At 47.5% G+C, this 18,150-nt stretch overlaps 1 protein-coding gene across 1 annotated transcript in view; it reads left to right on the forward strand.

The window, feature by feature from the left end:
• The window catches only part of Lama1 (laminin subunit alpha 1), a 116,747-nt gene that overhangs the window by 15,038 nt on the left and 83,559 nt on the right, over window positions 1–18,150 (forward strand). Inside the window, exons 2-3 of the mRNA XM_055610183.1 lie at window positions 5,302–5,472; window positions 5,749–5,861. Coding sequence (XP_055466158.1) covers window positions 5,302–5,472; window positions 5,749–5,861 — 284 coding nt within the window. The remainder of the gene's footprint in view (window positions 1–5,301; window positions 5,473–5,748; window positions 5,862–18,150) is intronic.

Here is an 18,150-nt window from a genome sequence, read left to right on the forward strand (position 1 = left end):
ACCACTTAACCGCAGGGCTGCATGCTGGGAAGGGCACCGCAGGCAGCTTCCTCCTGGGCCACGTTGTGGCTGTGGCTGTCTTGCTCAGCCTTTCACAGGACATGTGGGCCACACCACAGGTCTGTTGTGCAGTCAAGGGACACAGTAAAGAAGAGGCTTCGAGAGGCCGCTGCTGATGTAATGTCGTGTACTGTTCTATAGGGAGGCTTATGCTTCGGTGTGTACTGGGCAGCACTGTGAAGACAGAAACTGGCAATGTTTGTTATGACTATCCAGTAGGTGGGTGTTCTTAACAGCCAGTACAATAAATTTGCTTATGTCAGCGTCACCAGAAACACAGGTGTAACATACTGTGTTACTGTGTAACATACATGCAGTGAGAGGGCTGAGCTATTGGAAGCCTTGAGGTCCATTATACATTTTTTTTTTCCAATGAGGGAATTACTTTATTTTATTTTTTTCCTTAAATTTTTTTTTTACAATTTATTCATTATATATCCCAATTAATGCCCCCTCCCTCAACTCCTCCCAGTCCAACCCTCCCTTCCACTTTTCCCCCATCCCCTTCCCCTAGTTCACTGAAAGAGTGAGTTCTACTCTGCCATCTGCCCATAGCTTATCACGTCTCATCAGGACTGCCTGGATCCTCTTCCTCTGTTGCCTGGCAAAGCTGCATCGCCAGGGGCAAGTGATCAAAGAGCAGGTAATTGAGTTCATAACAGAGGCAGCCCCTGCTCCCCTTACTAGGAAACCCACATGGAGACTGAGCTGCCAGTTGGCCCCATCTGAGCAGGAGGTTTAGGTCCTTTCCACCGTTACTCATTTTTTTAAATGTGATTCTAGGGATGGCACGCAGGGCCTTATACTTCCTAGTAACTCTCTCCCACTGGACATTCCTAGCCCTTTTTTGTGGCTATGACATGGTCAGTCTCCCTTGGCAGCCCTGGAGGTTTCTGCCTCAGCCTGGAGAGCGCTGAGGTCACAGGGGTGTGCCACCATGCCCAGTTTCTAGTGTGGTCCATGGCTTCACCAGCTCCCATTCTGCTCACAAGCTGCTGTGAATGCTATTCTAACGCCCACAACTGCACTCAAAACAGAAGTTGTCTTCAGACAACACGCTCACATTAAGACAAACCCCTGGTTGTGTCTCATAGGAGAGGAGCAGAGGAAGTAAAAGTGGGTCTCACAGGGAGCCCTGCCTGACGTCGGTCGTTCAGATGAACAAAGCCGCTGCACCACCGCCCGTGTGTGGTGTCAGGATGCTGTACTGGGAAAACACAGTTTCCTTGACAGTGATTTTCTTTGGTTGGGGCAAAAGTTAGTCTCAGGCTCATTCCTTGGCCACTAAGTGCTCAATTTCATTCTTGGTCACTTTGATTAAAAAAAAAAAAAAATCAAGATAAAAACTCCATATCAGCAGTTTGGGGGCCGGGGTGGTCGCTCAGTTGGTAAAGGGCCTGCCCTGTAGACATGAGAGCCTGAGTTAGTTCAGACCCCTGGCAACCACACAAAAGGGAAGGTGGGGTTTGGGGGTCCCCCACCCCCTTACCTAACCCCAGGCATTCCAGTATACTGAAGGGGCAGGGTGGAAGTAGACAGGCCAGCCCATTTCACTAATCCCCTGAGCTCCAGGCTCAGTGAGAAATCTGGTCTTAAAATCGAGAAAAAACACAATGTCAGCCTTAGGTTGCATATGTATTCCCCTGCCCCGCCCCTTGACTCACCCCACACACGTGGACACACACACAACTTATTGTGCTTCATCGCCATTTCTCACCAAACAGGTAGGTATGCGGGTGTGTTTCTGTATAAAGCAGAAGGGGAAAGACATCACACAGACGCGGTGGGTGACCCAAGTGGCCCTGGGTCAGGGTCTCTTACACGGCAGCAAGTGAGCCGTCTTTGCTCCTCTGTGGCTGTGTCGGGTGGCTTGGTCAGGCTCCCTTTAGTGCTTTCGTTTTGGTACTGCAGTGTGCACTCCTCACTGGAACAGAGGCTTGGCTCTTCAACACTTATTTTTGATCATACCCTGGCACATCTGTCCTCCTCTCTTTAGGAAACATAATTCAATTAGTGTGAATTCTGCCCAGCTGGTGGTTAGCCTGCAGAACCTGCTGAGGATGTGTCTGTCCTCATAAATAACTTTAGTGCAAACCTCACCCCATCATTGCTCCTTGAAACCCACCTTGCCCAGGCCACTGAGCTGTCTTAGGCATTATTAAAAATACGTTAGAATGGCTGCTGCTGTTGTTAAACAGTACTTACTTCTGACGTTCATTTTCTTAGAAATTAGCAGAGATGATGGGGGCGGGCCAGTCAGACTTCCTGACCGTCAGCAGTCAAACTCTCGATTGCTGCTGAGCTGCCCCGAGCAAAATACCCGAGGTTCCAGCCCGTGGTTCCAGCCCGTGGTTCCAGCCGACTGCTGGAGTGTCTTAGACAGCTGCGCAAAGGATTGATCCTGGGTGTCCAGCTTTTGAAGGCACAGCCCGGGGGGCTGTCAGAAACAAACGTTCCAAAACCTGGACGTGCCTTTACACCCCGGCCAGAGGGGGAGCACGCCCCCTAGTGGACACACTACTGTAGCTGGTCTAAAACACAAGCCTTTGTGACCGAGATACACCCAAAATGATTGTGCAAGTGGTTGTATTTTGTCAAACACATGACAGAGTGGGCAGTATATGAAGACGATAAGGGCCAGACGGGAAATGCTCAGGCACCGGAAGACTTGTGGAGTCTTCAAGGCAGAGGTCTCGGACCCCAGTGCGAGTGTTGTGCCGTTGGCCACTGTCACGTCCCAGCCATGCTGAGAAGCTGGGAGCCTTTTTTCTTATCTCTGGGATTCTCAGTAAACTCAGATGCATCCTGGGTAAATGAGAGACAAAGCAGGGAAGTTTCATCAACGAAGACTAGGTGTGTTTTCGAACACTTAGAAAAAAGTCACAGTCTTTAATCCAGGAACTTGAATTCTACCTTTCTCCGACTTTCCCGAGATTTGGGTCAGTGACTTTTACTCTTGTGGAAGCTGTCTTTGTTTTCCAAAACGATGAGTGATGTGATGCTAGAAACCACTTGATTAGTCAAATTAGTACAAAAGATTCCCCATCTTTTCTGTAATTCTGGGGAAAAAAATGTACACACTTGCAGGCATGTACATACTCCCACTCGTACACACTCACACACATCCTACACATGTACACACTTGCACACACACATACTTACCTCTAGGATCTGAAGGGTTGACTCTGAATTGTTTGAAACGATCAGTGAAGAAAGCGCCGGAGTGTGCTCAACCAACATTTGAAGACATGTTAGGATGTATAAAAAATACTGTTCAGAACAACATTCCGAGTCTCCTGATGAACCACCAGAAGTGCCTGGGATGAGGCTCTGGTAGCTATGTAGTATGTTTCGTCCATAGGTTGGTGGCAATTTTTTCTTTTTTTAACCTGATCTTAGTCAGGGAACTTTCCAGTACAGTAACCCGGCCCTGAAGGGCATTTTTAGGCAGCCAGGTGTGCTCAGGCTGTGAGGAAGGGGGCGAAAACAGGAACAGCCAGTATACGAGGAGGCATTTATTTCATGCTCTGTGGAGTCGGGGGGAGCCAAGGCTCTCGGTGCTGGTCAAATACATGGGCGGGTGATTACTCGGCAGCGTGTCCCTGCGAGGGAGGGAAAAGAGATTAAACTAAAGGAAACGACGTCCCAACAAAAGCACGAAGCCTGATCCACTAGGGGTGTGATGCGCACGCGCCAGCTTCCGCCTTCCATCCGACGGGGATGCTCCGAGCAAAGCCAGCCTTTCCTCCTCAATGGGCTTGAGTGGATTTCTTGTCTCCCCTCCCCTTCACGATGCCCCCACAGTGCCCTGGGTTGAAGTATTTCTGCAGATTTGAAGATGATTCACCGGTTGGAGAGAACTGACAGCCAACAAACGGACAGGCACCCTTCTTATCCAAATTGTTATCTCAGGTCTCTAATTCTGGCTTTCGCTGGCCCCTTCCAAGACGTGGCCAGACACAACAGAAACTGACAGTCCCTTTATAACGTGGAAGTAAGCGCATGTGAGTGAGCGAGTTTTTCAGTCACTCCCGGGCTTAGGATCGGTGACCTGGGCGTGTCGTGTCCTTCGGTTATAGCAGAGCTGCTAGGTAATTGCAATTTATGCACTCAGACTCCGAAAGACTTACGGATGTGCTGGGCAAATAAATGCTCCAGCACCGAGCCACATCCCCAGACCTGACTGTGTTAGAACGTATCATAGTCTGTGATCTGTGAAGATCAAAATCTAGCGGATGAGGCTCAGCAGTCGACTCCCCTCCTCTCAGACCTGTTTACAGGGTCTCTTCCTGCTGTAACTTCTGGATCTTTATAGCATCTTTGCTGCTATTACCCTCCTTTATCAAGATTAAGTCCAGTCTCAGAAGAACCCTTAATAGGCACCCTGGTCTCAGAGTTGAGCAAAAACTGCTTCTGAATGCTTTGAACCTGCTCTGAGCCCAGCTACTTGGAGATAAAAATCAGCTAAGGCAAAGAGAATGGACAAAGGCAGAGATATGGGCGTTGGGAGAATTGTGAAATTTGGATCTTTGTGTTCTAAGATTTTATACAGCCAAGAACTTGGCCACCATGAAGGAGAAAAGAAAGTGAAAATAGTGAAAATCACATGCAGACCCTGCAAGTCCTGCCGGAGACAGGCAGCAGCAGGCACCCACCTTTGAGGAAGGTCAAAAATGTCTCTGGGCAGGGTGTGAATTTATAACTTGTCTTTCAACACATTGCTTGAACATTTCTATAGGAAAAGTGCAGTCAGAGGACTAGAATTGTGCACTGAGACCTGGATTCTGCGATTGCTGTTAGCAGCTTTCTCTTCAACCACCTCTTCAAGTACCCATTTCTCTGTCACCCCAGCTTACCTTCTGATGCATTTAAAAAGGAGGGCATGAGGACACCCCACTCCCCAACACTGAGGTTACCCATGGATAAATGTTTTTGTTACTTCAGATAAACCACACCTGTGGCAAAATGTCCAAATCTTAGTGTACCCATTCTCTGTATTTTTCCCACAATCACCTGTGCTAAAAAGAAACCCAGACTTTGATTTAATTACTCCAGAAAATTCCTTCATATCTCCCAGATGAGTCCCGTCTCAGAGCTTCATATCAGTGAGACTTCTGCCTTGTGGGTGGAGACCCAGCCTTGGTGACAGGTCCCTTCCCTCAGCATGTGGGTTTGCAGTCTTCAGGGGTTGGTCTGCGAAGTTCGGCTTGGCTGATTTGTCCTTTGAACTTTGGCTTCCAGGCTTGTTCCCCGCCATTCTCAACCTGGCCACCAATGCCCGCATCAGCACCAATGCCACCTGCGGTGAGAAGGGGCCTGAGATGTTCTGCAAGCTTGTGGAGCACGTGCCGGGCCGGCCTGTTCGACACGCCCAGTGCCGGGTCTGTGATGGCAACAGTACGAATCCCAGAGGCAAGTACTCTGTCCATGGGAAAGTACCCATGAGATACTTTATGCAGCTTACTTTTGTGGGTACCGGGATTGAATGCGGGGCTTTGAGCTCCGTCTCTGAGCAGCGCCCCGGGCCCACCCATGGGAATTTATACTTCCTGAAGCAACTGGAGACTCCTGCTGAGCATCCTTGAACACCCTCTCAGCTTGGCTGCTAGTCCTTTGCACGGAGTTTAGCGGTTTAAGAATGAAAGTGCGGAGCTGAGAGCTACGTGTGCTTTTGTTTTCTTTCGACAGAGCGCCACCCAATATCACACGCGATAGACGGCACCAATAACTGGTGGCAGAGCCCCAGTATTCAGAACGGGAGAGAGTATCACTGGGTCACCATCACCCTGGACTTACGGCAGGTAGGTCGGCCCAGGCCCGCTGGAGGGGGACTGCGGCCCTCTGATGTTTGCCTTGCTTCTTAACACATTTGCTCTCACTGCTGCCCCCGGGTGTGGGGGAGATGGCATACAGTATTCTCTGGCAATACTTCTTGACCCATTTGGTCCTGGTCCAAGCCTGGAGTGTGGGGGTAGATGTGACTGGGTCTGTGATGTGGGAATTGGACTATGGGTGGGTGAGGGGCAGGCCAGGCAGGTCCTGACAGAACCCTAGGGGTTGTTTGCTGTAGAGGCAGGGGTGGCTGGGCGGGCTAGCCTAGAGCACTGATGTGGGACCTGGGCTGGATCTGACCGGTTGGGGAGGGTCTGGCAGACTCACCAGCTTGACCCTAGAGAAGGACATGCGGTCTCCAGCTGGGCAGGGAGTTCGGGTGCAGTGTCTGGGCTTACTTCTTTGCCACTTTGCATGAATAACTCCTGCTCATATGTTTTGCTGACTGGTGGTGTTTGAGAACCTCTGCGGTTAGCTCAGCTGTTCATAAAACCAGCGGAGATTCAACGTATGTGCTAGCCTTGCTCCTAAGGAGCAGAAATGTGTCAATCTAGTGAGCCGTGGTAAGGGTGGAGCCGAGGTTGACATGGTAGCGTTCGTTCGTAAGTTCTTCTCGACGCCAGGTCATGTAGGCTTAGACCCTGCAAAAGCGCCTCTACTGCTTCGTGAAGTGGTGGAAAGCCAAACACAAAAGAAGAAATATTATAGGGTTTGGGGTAGAAAGTAGACTGGCGGTTGCAGGTACCAGAAGGGAAAAACAAAACAAAACAAACGGGAGTTAATATTTGATGGGAGCATCAAGTGATGATAAGAAACACGGTCGTTTAGATGGGTGACGGTGACAGTTACAGAACACGAAATAATGCCACGGAGTCACACGGTTTACATGGCTGGAACGGCAATCGCAGTGTTACCTGTATTTTATTACAGTTAAACACTTTAACACACTGTGGAAGGCGTGGAGCATTACATTAGCCCGGGTCCAGGCAGGACAACAGAGACCACATGAGCTGAGCATGGAGAGGGGCATGGTCAATGTCAGGAAGTGTTCAGACTGTGTTGACACGGAGGAACAGAGAGAGGGCCAGCATTATTAACACCTGCACCCTTGGAGGAGAACCTCCTCACACCGACTTCATGGACGAGTAGGAGGCTCCCTGCGAAATGCTGGATAGTTGGGCAGATGGATTCAGCTATCGAAGACCCGTCAGAGGCTGTTGGGTGAAGCTGGAAGAGCGAGGTGGCAGACGCACTCTGGTAGCCTCCCTCTGCAGGCTTCCAGCCTCCTGAAGGAGAAACCTGTGGTCTGAGGGACTCTAAGCCTCGAGAAACAGAACTGACAGTTACACCTGCCAGCTAGTCATGCCTATCTCAGTATTCCAGTGAGCAGGTGAGCGCTCACTGTGCCCTGCGGTGGTGCAAGCACAGGGGAGCAGCTGTGGATCCCCTGGCACAGCATCTTGCTGTGGTGGTCAGCCAGATCCTAAACCGCTAGGAACAAAAGTGCAAACTTTAGAATCCTCCTAGCCAAATCACGCACGGCTGACTTCTAATACATCCCAGGACTAAGGGCACTTGGGGAATGCCTTGGGCAAGACTGAGAAGCAGCACTGTTTACTATGGGTGTATTATATTGCTGTTGGCTTTTGGTGGTGCGGCAGATGCCTAGAGAGTGGCACCAAAGGAGTCTTCTTACAGAGTAGAGTATGGTAGCATGATAAGTGGAGCATCGTGCCCAACTGACTTCTTACATCCGGTAAACCCCGGTTCGTTTCTTTATATGTCCCTTTTCTTTGTGTGTGCACAAGTAGGTGTTTGTATTCATGAGCCCATGCTAGTTCACAGGTGTGTGTTTGCACATGCCTGTGGACACCAGAGATGGGCATCAAGTGTCCTGTTTTAATGCTCTCCATCCTACCCTGTTGAGACAATTGCTCCCAGAACCTGGTGCTCTCCAACTGCCTCAGCTAGGTAGCGAGCTTTAGGACCTCCCTTCCATTCCTGCCCCCCCCCCCCCTTGTACTAGGGATTCAGGTATTCATCACCATGCCTGGCTCGTTTATGTGTGTGCTGGAGATCCAGAGTCAGGTCCTCAGGCTTGTGTGGCAGGTGCTTTATGGACCAACCATCCCCCCAACCCCCATCACTGTCCTTTCTCTGACCTTCAGATACCACAAGAGATGTTAAACAAGACCTTAATATAGTCTCATTAATTAGACTTTACTGACTGGATGAACTAAAAAATGAATTAAGTCAATGGTAACTTTCCAGATTTGGAAAATAAATGGGTTCATTGTAGAACAGAAGAGTGAGGTGAATATGAAGAGGCAGAGCCACTTGCCACCCTTTGCTCTGAGTGAACCATTGATAACACCATAACACCTACCTGCACTTTCTGTGCCAGGCCTGTGCTGTGTGGACCTCTGATCTGGGTTGTGCCACTGAATCTGCACAGTCATCGTCCGGTCCCTGGTCAGGGTGGGTCAGTTACCACCCTGAGTGACACATGACTGAACTGAGAGTACAGGGTCCGAGAGCGGAGGGTTTGTGCAGCTCACTCAAGGCTGGGACTCAAGGATGTCCACTGCTCAAGGGTGCAGTTCAAGAGCCTGGGCGTGGCCATCACATAGCATCCTCAGATGCCTCCCTTCCTCCAGCTGAGATTCTGTGACGTAGACAGTCGTGTCCCCGTGTTTTACTTTATACGTTAACGTGAACATTTCCCAGTGTAACTGCAGCTCACTATTAAAGCTTTTAAAAGCTTTGTTCATGGCCTTCTGTAATGATCACCCATCTTTAGCATAATAGTTCCCAGGCCTATGGTTTGGGGTGTTTTTTTCTTATGGATAATAACTTGAGCTTTCAATTAAAAAGATCAGTCTCACTCCCTGCCAAAGAAATAATGCAGTGAATAGAAACCATAGTTTGACGTGTAAATTAAAAGTGCTTGGTTAGTTCTGAGGGTCACTTTAAAAGGAATATTTGCTGACGAGTGTACAGAGCTTTATTGATGTCGTTGGAGCCTGTCCACTGTTTTCTTCTGTGGATAGCAGCACTTCTTCCATGTTTTGGAGGTGGCTTTCAGAACTGGGCTCCCCTTACCCCATACTGTGGAACCAAGGGGAAAGCAAATTGAATTGGTGTTTTGTATTTCCTCTAAGTAAGTCTTACAGCCTGTTCAAATATTTTCACCAGGAGGGTCAGATCTGTTATTAAAAAAAAAAAATCCTTTTTAAGATAAAATCTGTTTTGTGAGAAAGGAAATGTTCCCTATGGCACCAACAGAGGGGCCGCTTTCTGGAGGCGCCTTGCTTTCTGTGTAGGTTAATTAGGAAGCGACACTTAGTTGTGGGAATGGGATCACAGAAGAACCATTGTTGTGTGTGAGCTCTTACACAGGAGTTGTAAAGCCTCATTAGCTTAGATGTCCATTGTGTTTTATTCCCTTAAACCTCTGATAAACTATGAGAGCTAGGTGGCATATGCTGCTGTAAGGAAACAGACAAACCACTTTTCTAAGACACCCTGAAAGATTCATAGATCTTACCTGTAAACTGTGCCCTTATAACAAACTGATCATGGCTTGTGCATAGAAGCTGATACCCTTCCGAAAGCTCCCTCACAGAAGCCTCTGTTACCTCAGGCTGCCATGAGAGCCAGTGTGATACCATGTCAGGGTTCGTACTGACCTCTCTAGTTTCAGACATGAAGTTTTTCTGACATTTGTTTGGCAAAACAAATAGAAGAAATCCTTAGCTCCTCTTGACTGTTTAGAAGTAACCCACACTGTGCCTGCTGCTCACAGAGAATTATTTCTTCTGTTGTAACCTCCTCTAATCTTCACAATGCATATTTTGTTAGTCGTGTCTACCATCTCATTTTGTTTTTCATATACAATGTTTCTTTCTTTCAGTTACCCTGGACATCTTGTCTGTCTCAAAGTCAGCTTCTCTGGCTGGGACTCCAGCGGGATTCTGGGGAAATGAAGGCGGATGGTTTTGCAAGATTCTTTCTCAATATGCTTTTCCCATTCCCAAATGTTTTACATCAAAATAAAGCTGCCTGCACATTTGTAGACAGAAAGGGAAGTCCACCCAAAAAAATTATTATTGTTTCCTGTTATGCTAGGGCTAAATAAAAATTGTAATTTCTGCAGACATTTTTTTGAGACCTTCCATACAGTTTGTAATCTAGTCTAGCTTTTCCTCCCTCCTTTGCTTTAGAGTCTCACTAGGTATTCCTGGGTAGGCTGGAGCATGCTGTATAGACCAGGCTGGCCTTGAACTCCCAGAGAGCTGCCTCCACATTCACAGGCATGCACGGAAACACATACTCACACATAGGCAAAAGCATACAAATCTGCACCTACCACAGATGCCGAAGAGGAAGGGAAAGGATTTTTTTTTTCCTCATCATCCCCACTTTTAACAATCAGGGTTTCCCTTCTTCATAAGTGAGCCCTGTTGTCCATACTTAGTACACCGTGGAGTTGCTGTTTGCTGGCTTTTGGAGTGTCAGGATTGGTTGATGCACAGGCCAATTACCATAGCCACACAAAACTCTCGGTAGAAAAAGGAAGCTCTTCATCTATACTAAGCAATACAGCAACGTCTCTTTTGTCATCAGTGAGAGGAGCTGGTCCCTCCTGGGGCTTGTGCTCTCGTATAGGAAGTAGATGGTCAACACCTGCTCCGTGGGGCTGTAAATGGAAAGAAAAGACTCGGGAAGGGCTTGGGGTGGAGCTTCTCAGAAGGAAAGATGGAGGAAATGAGGAAGGACAGGCAGGAGACAGGACAGGAGCACGGGAAAGGCTTGCCGCAGAGAGAGTGAAGCGTTGTGGAGCTGAGGTAGCACATCCAGACCTAAGCGTTTTCTCTCCTTTTTCTGCGCACACAGCTCTGCGACCATCCCTTGCTGTCCATGGGATATTGATGTCAGGGTGGGACTGTCTCTCAGGCATCAGGGTACCAACCCAAACCCCAGTCCTGTATGTGATAAGGTGTATTAGAAATGCGTTAATCCCATCCTCATGTGTGCTTGAAATCACCACCAGCTGATGTGTGGCACCTCATCTGTGTACGTATCTGCTGTGCAGTACTGTCCAGGGAACCCCGATAAGGAAAAACCTGCGCGTGCTCTGTGCAGGTGCCGCCATCAAAGCCTGACGGTAGAACAAGGTGCCAAAGTGTGGCGTTCGGTGGTGTGTGCCGGAGCCACTGCAGCTCCGTGACATGGCAGGATTTCAGCAGTTGGCACCTCTCATCAGCACTGAGTGCTGTGCTCAGTTAGGGTGGGCCTGCTGTCAGCCGCAGACAGTGGCCTACACAGGTACAGCTGGATGAGTTTTGACAGACACAGAATCATGAGTAAGCCACACACTTACTAACCGTGGACCGTTCCCATTCGGTCACCCCGAGTGTCCCCTGAGACCTTCCCAGGCTGTTTGCCGTCAGCTTCGTCTTCTCCTCTCTCCAGCCAGAGAAACTGCTGCTCTGATTTTTTTTTCCACTTGAAGAGTTCACACGATGATATATAACTTCCTAGCAGTGGGATCACACCCTGCAATCTGGCTTCTTTCTCTGAGCATCCTGTCCGGGTTTGCGCCTTCTCCTGAGCAGTCTTGTAGTTTACGAGTGCACCAATGATCGACATTTGTTTATCCATTCTTTGTCAGGCTTGTTTCCAGCTTTTGTCCATTGTGTAAGAGCTCCTGTGGGCATTCTTGTAAAAGTCTTTTTCTGGATGTGTTTCTTTGTTTTTTTTTTTTTTTTTTTTTTTTCGAGGAACGGATTTGACCAAAGGAGATGAGCATGTTTAACTCTAGGACAGCTCAGTATATCCTAACTCAGAGGGTGGCTGCTGCAGAGAGCTCAGCATCCTAACTCTTCTCCCAGAACTCGGACTGCCTTACAGCCGAGAAGACTGCCTCTCATATGCACAGCCATTGCTGACTGGGCCAAGGCCAGGCAGCCTTGCTTTTGTTTCTGTGGCCAGCAGCTAAATTTCTGTAACAGTGTTTAAAGACGGAACAATACTTTATTATAGAGGTATATAATGCTTTCTTTATTGTGTTTCCAGTTTGGTGCTCTTATAAATCCTTGAATAGTTTTGCGGCTGTGATGTTGATTATTTTCTCATTGTAGGGTATCTTGATACTGGAGAGTATCAAGGATTGGAGCTCAGGGATTTGATTGTGCTCTACCACTGAGCTACATTCCAGCCCTCAAATGCAGTCTTTATTAGTCTGGGTTTTTGTTTTTTTCAAAAATATTGTTCAATTTGTATGTCTATGGTGACTGAACGTTTTTCTAGAAACTTCTTGGCATCATGATTAAAAGGCCCCTGCACTCAACCTCCTACCTCTTCCCTCCTCCCTCTTTCTTTCCTTATTGAATATCAGAGAATTAACTAATCAGTAACTCAGTTTTATCTTATGTCATTATATTGGATATACAGGTAGGTGCACTGGGCTGAACACAGTATTTGGTCTTTTTAATCATCTTTTTATGCATGAATTATGTTTTTATAATCTCCATCGAGGCTGTCAGACTGCTTTGTATCCTGACAGTGGCATGTTGCTACGTTTGAGTATAGATGTCTGGGACTACCTGGATTTCCAAGTCTCCTTCTAACAACAGTGAAAACAGAGAATGAACGGTGTCATCCCTTTGAGAAACTATCAAATGAGAACTACAGCAGTCGAGGGAAGCGATGGGACATTGCTGCCTCACATCCCCACTGTGCATTTGGTTTAGCGTCTTTTTAGCCCTGTTTCAGCTGTGGCTCCTAGCATCGAAAGGACATTCGTTGTACGCTGGGAATAATGCAGATAGCTGTGGAGAAACCTTCAGGACCTATTACCCTACGGCTATATCGTGGAAAGCATTAAACTGAGTTTTGGAATTCTCTACATGGAAGGAAGATTTAAAAACGCCAGTCAGTGAGAATGCACTGCCCTTTGGTGGATAGAGGGACCGAGCTGATCCAACCGTGAACCTTAGCTCTGATGAAGCGATGATAGAGATAGACTTGCTAGTGGCTGGGCAGGCTGGTGGCGGGGGTGCGTTCCCTCGGCGCTGGGGCCCTATGAAATCTACAGATACTATCGTGCAGCAGTACTGCTGTTTATCCAAGCACAGTGCTTCCGCGTGGACCTGACCACCCACCCAAGGCCCCTTTCCTTTATGCCTAGTCATGTTTAGATTCATAAATATATTGTGTCACCATTCCCCACAATGGTCAGTACCGTAACTTCTTGACAGATGAGGAGCGATCGGCCGAACCCCAAGGAGGAGTCTGTAGCAGGCAGCACCAGGTGGGGGATACGTGTGGGGGATACTCCCGCTGTTCACAGAATCACAGGATGATGCGTTTCTCAGAAGGTGTTCCCCGTGTGCGGTTCGGGAGTGTGCTCCAAGAAAGGAGCCTTGCTCTGGCCTGCACTTCAACCTCACTGAGATATGGAAATGAAGCCTGGGAAACCCTGAGATCAAGTTTTAGGGCTGCAAATAATTAGCTGGATGGCACAGCTGTCCAAACGGAGATGCCCTGGGAAAGCCGTGGAGGCCGTGAGATCAGTTTCCAGCTTAAGCCGCTGACTGCGCTGGTTGGAGCCTTCGTAGGCTTCATTCTTACCAGAGCCTGCTTGTAGTAGTTTCACTTGTTTTTATTCTTGTAAGTTAATAGACTCTTAGGTTTCAGGTTTTTAGGAAAATTGGTCAGAGGTGTAAAGCATTTCCATAGAGCCACAGTATCATAGTGCTTGGGTCAAATATGGGCTTTTCGTAACTGTTCTTCAAAAAGTGAAACATTGCGTGACTGACCTGGTATATTTTTGACAGTCCTAATGTTTCTTCCTCACAGTATTGAGGTAATCAAAATTGTCTGCCCTCATAGCTGACTTTCTCTGTTTTCTCCACTCTTCATTATTGTGGGATCAAAGTTAGACACCTTTGTTCTTCCTCTGAGGGAAGTACCAAAAAAGCAGCCACTACCCAGTAGGGCTCCTTTGAGACCACAGGCTTTCAGGGTCACCACAGCTCTGTTCTTCTGATGGCCCCCACTCTGGCTATCTGTTTTTCAGAACGCAGCACCGAGGAGCAAGTGTTCTGGTGAGCCGTGGGGCTTTGTACAGACCATTTGTGGGGCCACCAAAGAGCCCTAGAAGCTGTGGGCACTGAGGTTTGCTTTTGGTAAAGTGGCTCCACTTGCCAGAGCTTAGGAAAAGCCTGATGGAAACAGTGTCATGTAAAGAACAATATTCCAAACATCCTCTGCGCTCTTCTCTTTCCTCCAGCTCCCTGGTTTATCGGCTTCTCTAGACAGCCCCTGCCTGGGAACACTCCATCCTGCTCACTTCAGCGCACACTTCTCAGTCTCCCATGGAAAGCTGCTTCTGAGCACTTTGCTCACTTTCATCTCCCTATGTTGTCTTTATCTTTAAAAGTCTGTTTGTTGTAAAGTATTCAGAATATAAAGTTTATCGCTTTAAACATTCAGAGTGTGGTGTTCAGATGTTTTTAGTGCAGTTCGTCATGCAGCTATCCGCGCCCCAACCCTAGAGCCTCTTCATCTTTTTCTACTTTACTCTCCCAGTCTTGGGCATGGCAACAGCGATTCTTTCTTTTTTTGTTTAAAAAAATTATTGTATTTTTATTTATGCATTTACATGTATGAAGCAGACATGTGTACACGGGTTCAGGTGCCCATGGAGGCCAGAGGTATGGGACTTCCTTGGAGCTGGTCATAGGTTATTACCAGTCATGTGATGTGAGCGCTGGGAATGCAAGTCAAATCATCTGAAAGCATTTCTCAACCATTTCTTTAGACCTCACAATAGTTCTTTCTATGACTCCAGGCAGTCTATAAGTAGGACAATCCTATTTTTATAATTCTGTGTCTGCACTACTTCCCTCAGTGCAAAGACCCCCAGGATCACCCGTGTTGCATACTGTGTCCAAATTTCATTCCTTTTTAAGGCCAAATAACTTTCTATTGTTATGTATTTCCAAAATTTTGCCTAATCAGTCATCCCTGGATGGACATTTGGGTTGTTTCCAACTGTTGGCTATTCTGAATAATGCTGCTATAAACATTGGTGAATAAATAACTTTTTGAATGTATCTATTCTCTCGCAGGAACATACCATGATTGGAATTGTTGAACCATATGGTAATTGTGTCCTGTGATTTTTTTTTTTTAAGGAACACTGTACTATTTTTTGCAGTGCCCTATTATTTTATATTTCCACCATACTTATTTTTAAATAACAAAAGCATTTCTTATATATTGAACACTCTTCATGTCTGTATGGTTTTGTTTTTTAATGAGCTTTATTTGTACTCAGTGTCTGCAAACTTCCAGGCGCTCAGTGAAGTAAGATGTCTCAAAACAAAAAGAGGATCTTCACACGGGATTCAGATGAGGAATTCATACCCAGAGCAAGATCTTTGCCTATACGGAAAGGAACTCTCTGATCTCTCCAGTGCAAAAACTGTTAATGATTCAGTCAGTGACCAAAGGAAAGAAAACATACCATTATGGTTCTCGAGAGTGGTAAATGTATAACTCACTGTGCAGCGTTTCGTGGCGTTAGTTCAGTAGAGATTTTCCCAGGTCTTCTAGACAATGACCCCAGTTGGATTTGTGAGGCTTGATGAGGCGGGTCCTTTGCTTCCACTGCTTTCATGGTGGTGTGTTTTCTTTTGGGCAAAGGTGTGGAGAGATGAGGCCCTAACCCTTTTGTAGCTGCTGTGTCTGCTGGGCCGGCATCTAATCAGTGTGCAGACCAGGGGATGCTGTGCTGTTTTCAGCCTGGATTTTCTGCACGGAGACTGGAGGGCAGAGTGAGAGGGTGCCTCCTTCTCTCATAGGGAAGAGGGATGTCCAGGGCTGGAAAGCCCTCTGTTGACTTCTGGTTCTTCTTTCTCACTCACATTTTAACTTTTCAGGAAACTCGTTGGGACCTCTTTATCTGCCCTGCTCTTCTGACCTTTTCAAAGTCATTACCACCCTCTCTCCTGGGTCCCAAGCATCAGAGTCCAATTCCATTGTCTTTCATTGCTGCTGGTCCTGTCCTGCCATGGTTTATGACGCCCAGTGGCCTAAGAAAACTGTCATGGGATACCAAGGCCTCTGAGAGGCACACATCACCTTTGCAGCCTCCCTCTGGCTCTACTCACTTGGGACACCTAGCTTGCTTGCTTGCAGTTTTTATATCCCATGCTGTGTTCCCATGACCTGTTCCCCTCTCTCTCTGTCCTTGGCCTCTTGAACCTTGCTCTCTAGACACCGTTTCTCTTCTCACACTCACATTTGGATGGGACTTCTCTGACCACCCCACTTCTCCAAAGTAGACTGAGCTCCCTTGTTACATGCAGATACCCTTCCAGCCCCTCTCCTTTCCTTGTGACTCAGGCAGTCACATCCGAGAGACCCTCAAGGCTGCTGATGCATTTGTGATTCCTCTCAACACAGCGCAGGCCTAATCAGTGTTTGTCAGATGCTTGAAGGCAAAGCTGTCCTGGTGTCTCCTCATCTCAGTGTCATCACTGCTAAGGTCTCCCCCTCCTTTCTCACAGAAAAGCAGCCTTGGTTCTCCTCTGGGGAAGAGCAGGCTCCCTGTCCTGGAGCTCCCAGTCACAGGTCAAAGCTTTGGGGGAACCCATGTCTTCTCAACAGGGAGGTAGGAGAAAATGTCATATCCCAATAAGCCACAGCCTTCAACTTTGCTTTTTATTTATTTATTTTTCCCTGAAACAGTGAATGGGACACTATAAATTGCCACCTCTGTTTTTGACAAGAACACATCAAGAGCCTCATGACTGAGGAAAAGCCTGATGTAATCTCAAAGGTGAGGACAGATAGGTGGAACCTGGGCAGATCCAGCTGGGGATGAAAGCAAGGCCTCTGTGTGGACCGGTCTGGGACTGGCCTGTCCCTGCTGGTCACAACCAGGTTTGTCTCACCCTGACGCTTGCTAGGCTATCTCAGCTTTCAAGGAAAGGAAGAAAGGGAAGAACCCCACAACGAATCTTTGATGACAAGAAGGTTCCAGAACACATAGGCATGGAGAGCACCCTCCTTTCCAATTTTAGCTTCTCAGGTAAAGCGGTTCAAGACTTTCTATTTTGGAGTAATAAACTCTTGCTAGTCACCCTGTGCTGTGAGGGTGGCAGCAGTAGCATGGGGCAGCTTCCTGCTCGGCTCTTGGAAATTGCCTTTGCAGCTGAAGGAAAACAGGTCTACCCCTGACAGACAGCTTTAAAATTCCTTTCCAGTCTTCAGATTACTGATTAAATAAGCTGACTCTTTGCTTTTTCGATGGGCTCCTATCCCTGAGCCCTCTTGCTAGCTACAGTCTTGGGTGTTTACGTATCGCAGCATGCTTCAAAAGTGAATGCTCCTGGATGGTCAGGGTTGTTCTTAAGAGTTGTAGGGTAAAAAAAAAAAACCTGCGTGGTCTGAGGAGGCCAGTCCTCCCCACCTCCCCTTCCACAAAAGATGAAAAGGCAGGCAGAAAAGGAAGGAGGGGGGGGAGGGAGAACTCACTGGACTTTGACCTGTTTATTTCACGTTAATATCATGCCAAAAGTGAAAGAAAAACGAACTCAGAATTCTCTCCTCGTTTCTGAGGCTGTCTCCTTTTGTCCTCAACTGTGTAGGCTAGACTTCAGTGAAAGGCTTATAGTTAAACAGCCAACCCACTTTACAGTAATTGCTCCTGAGGGATTTTCCTAGAATCAGCCTTGCAGGCAATGCCTCTCTAGCAAGAGCTGGAGTTCCTGAGCTTGGCACATGCCTTCTTACTGCTTTGCCAGGAGCTTGAGTGATGGCTGGACCTTCTATCAAACAGCAGCCTCTTCATTCTTAAGTAAGGAGATGTGAATCCAAGTGGCGTTTCTAAATTTCATTATCTGACGGTTTCATATACAACAAAGCCTACAAAGTACAAACTTGTTGTTTCTTTAGGCTTCCTCAAGCGATAACGATTTATGAAATACCCGTAAAACTATTCACCCAGATGCCTTTTGACTGTGACAAGTTTGTTTCCCCTGAGGATGTCAGAAATAAAGTGTTCCCTATTCAACCACCACCAGAAGGGCAGGTAGGTCCTTCCATGAGGAATTCCCAGAGAGACTTACACCTGTCACCAGCCCCTGTGGTATCTGTGAGAGCACAATGGTACGAAGAAGATAGGGAATGGACCTCTGACCTTGGAAAATGAGGTTATCAGTGCTTGCCGATGTCTGCGATCCA

The sequence above is a fragment of the Psammomys obesus genome, unplaced genomic scaffold (assembly GCF_907164565.1).
Source record: "Psammomys obesus unplaced genomic scaffold, mPsaObe1.curated_primary_1811, whole genome shotgun sequence".
Taxonomy (NCBI): domain Eukaryota; kingdom Metazoa; phylum Chordata; class Mammalia; order Rodentia; family Muridae; genus Psammomys; species Psammomys obesus.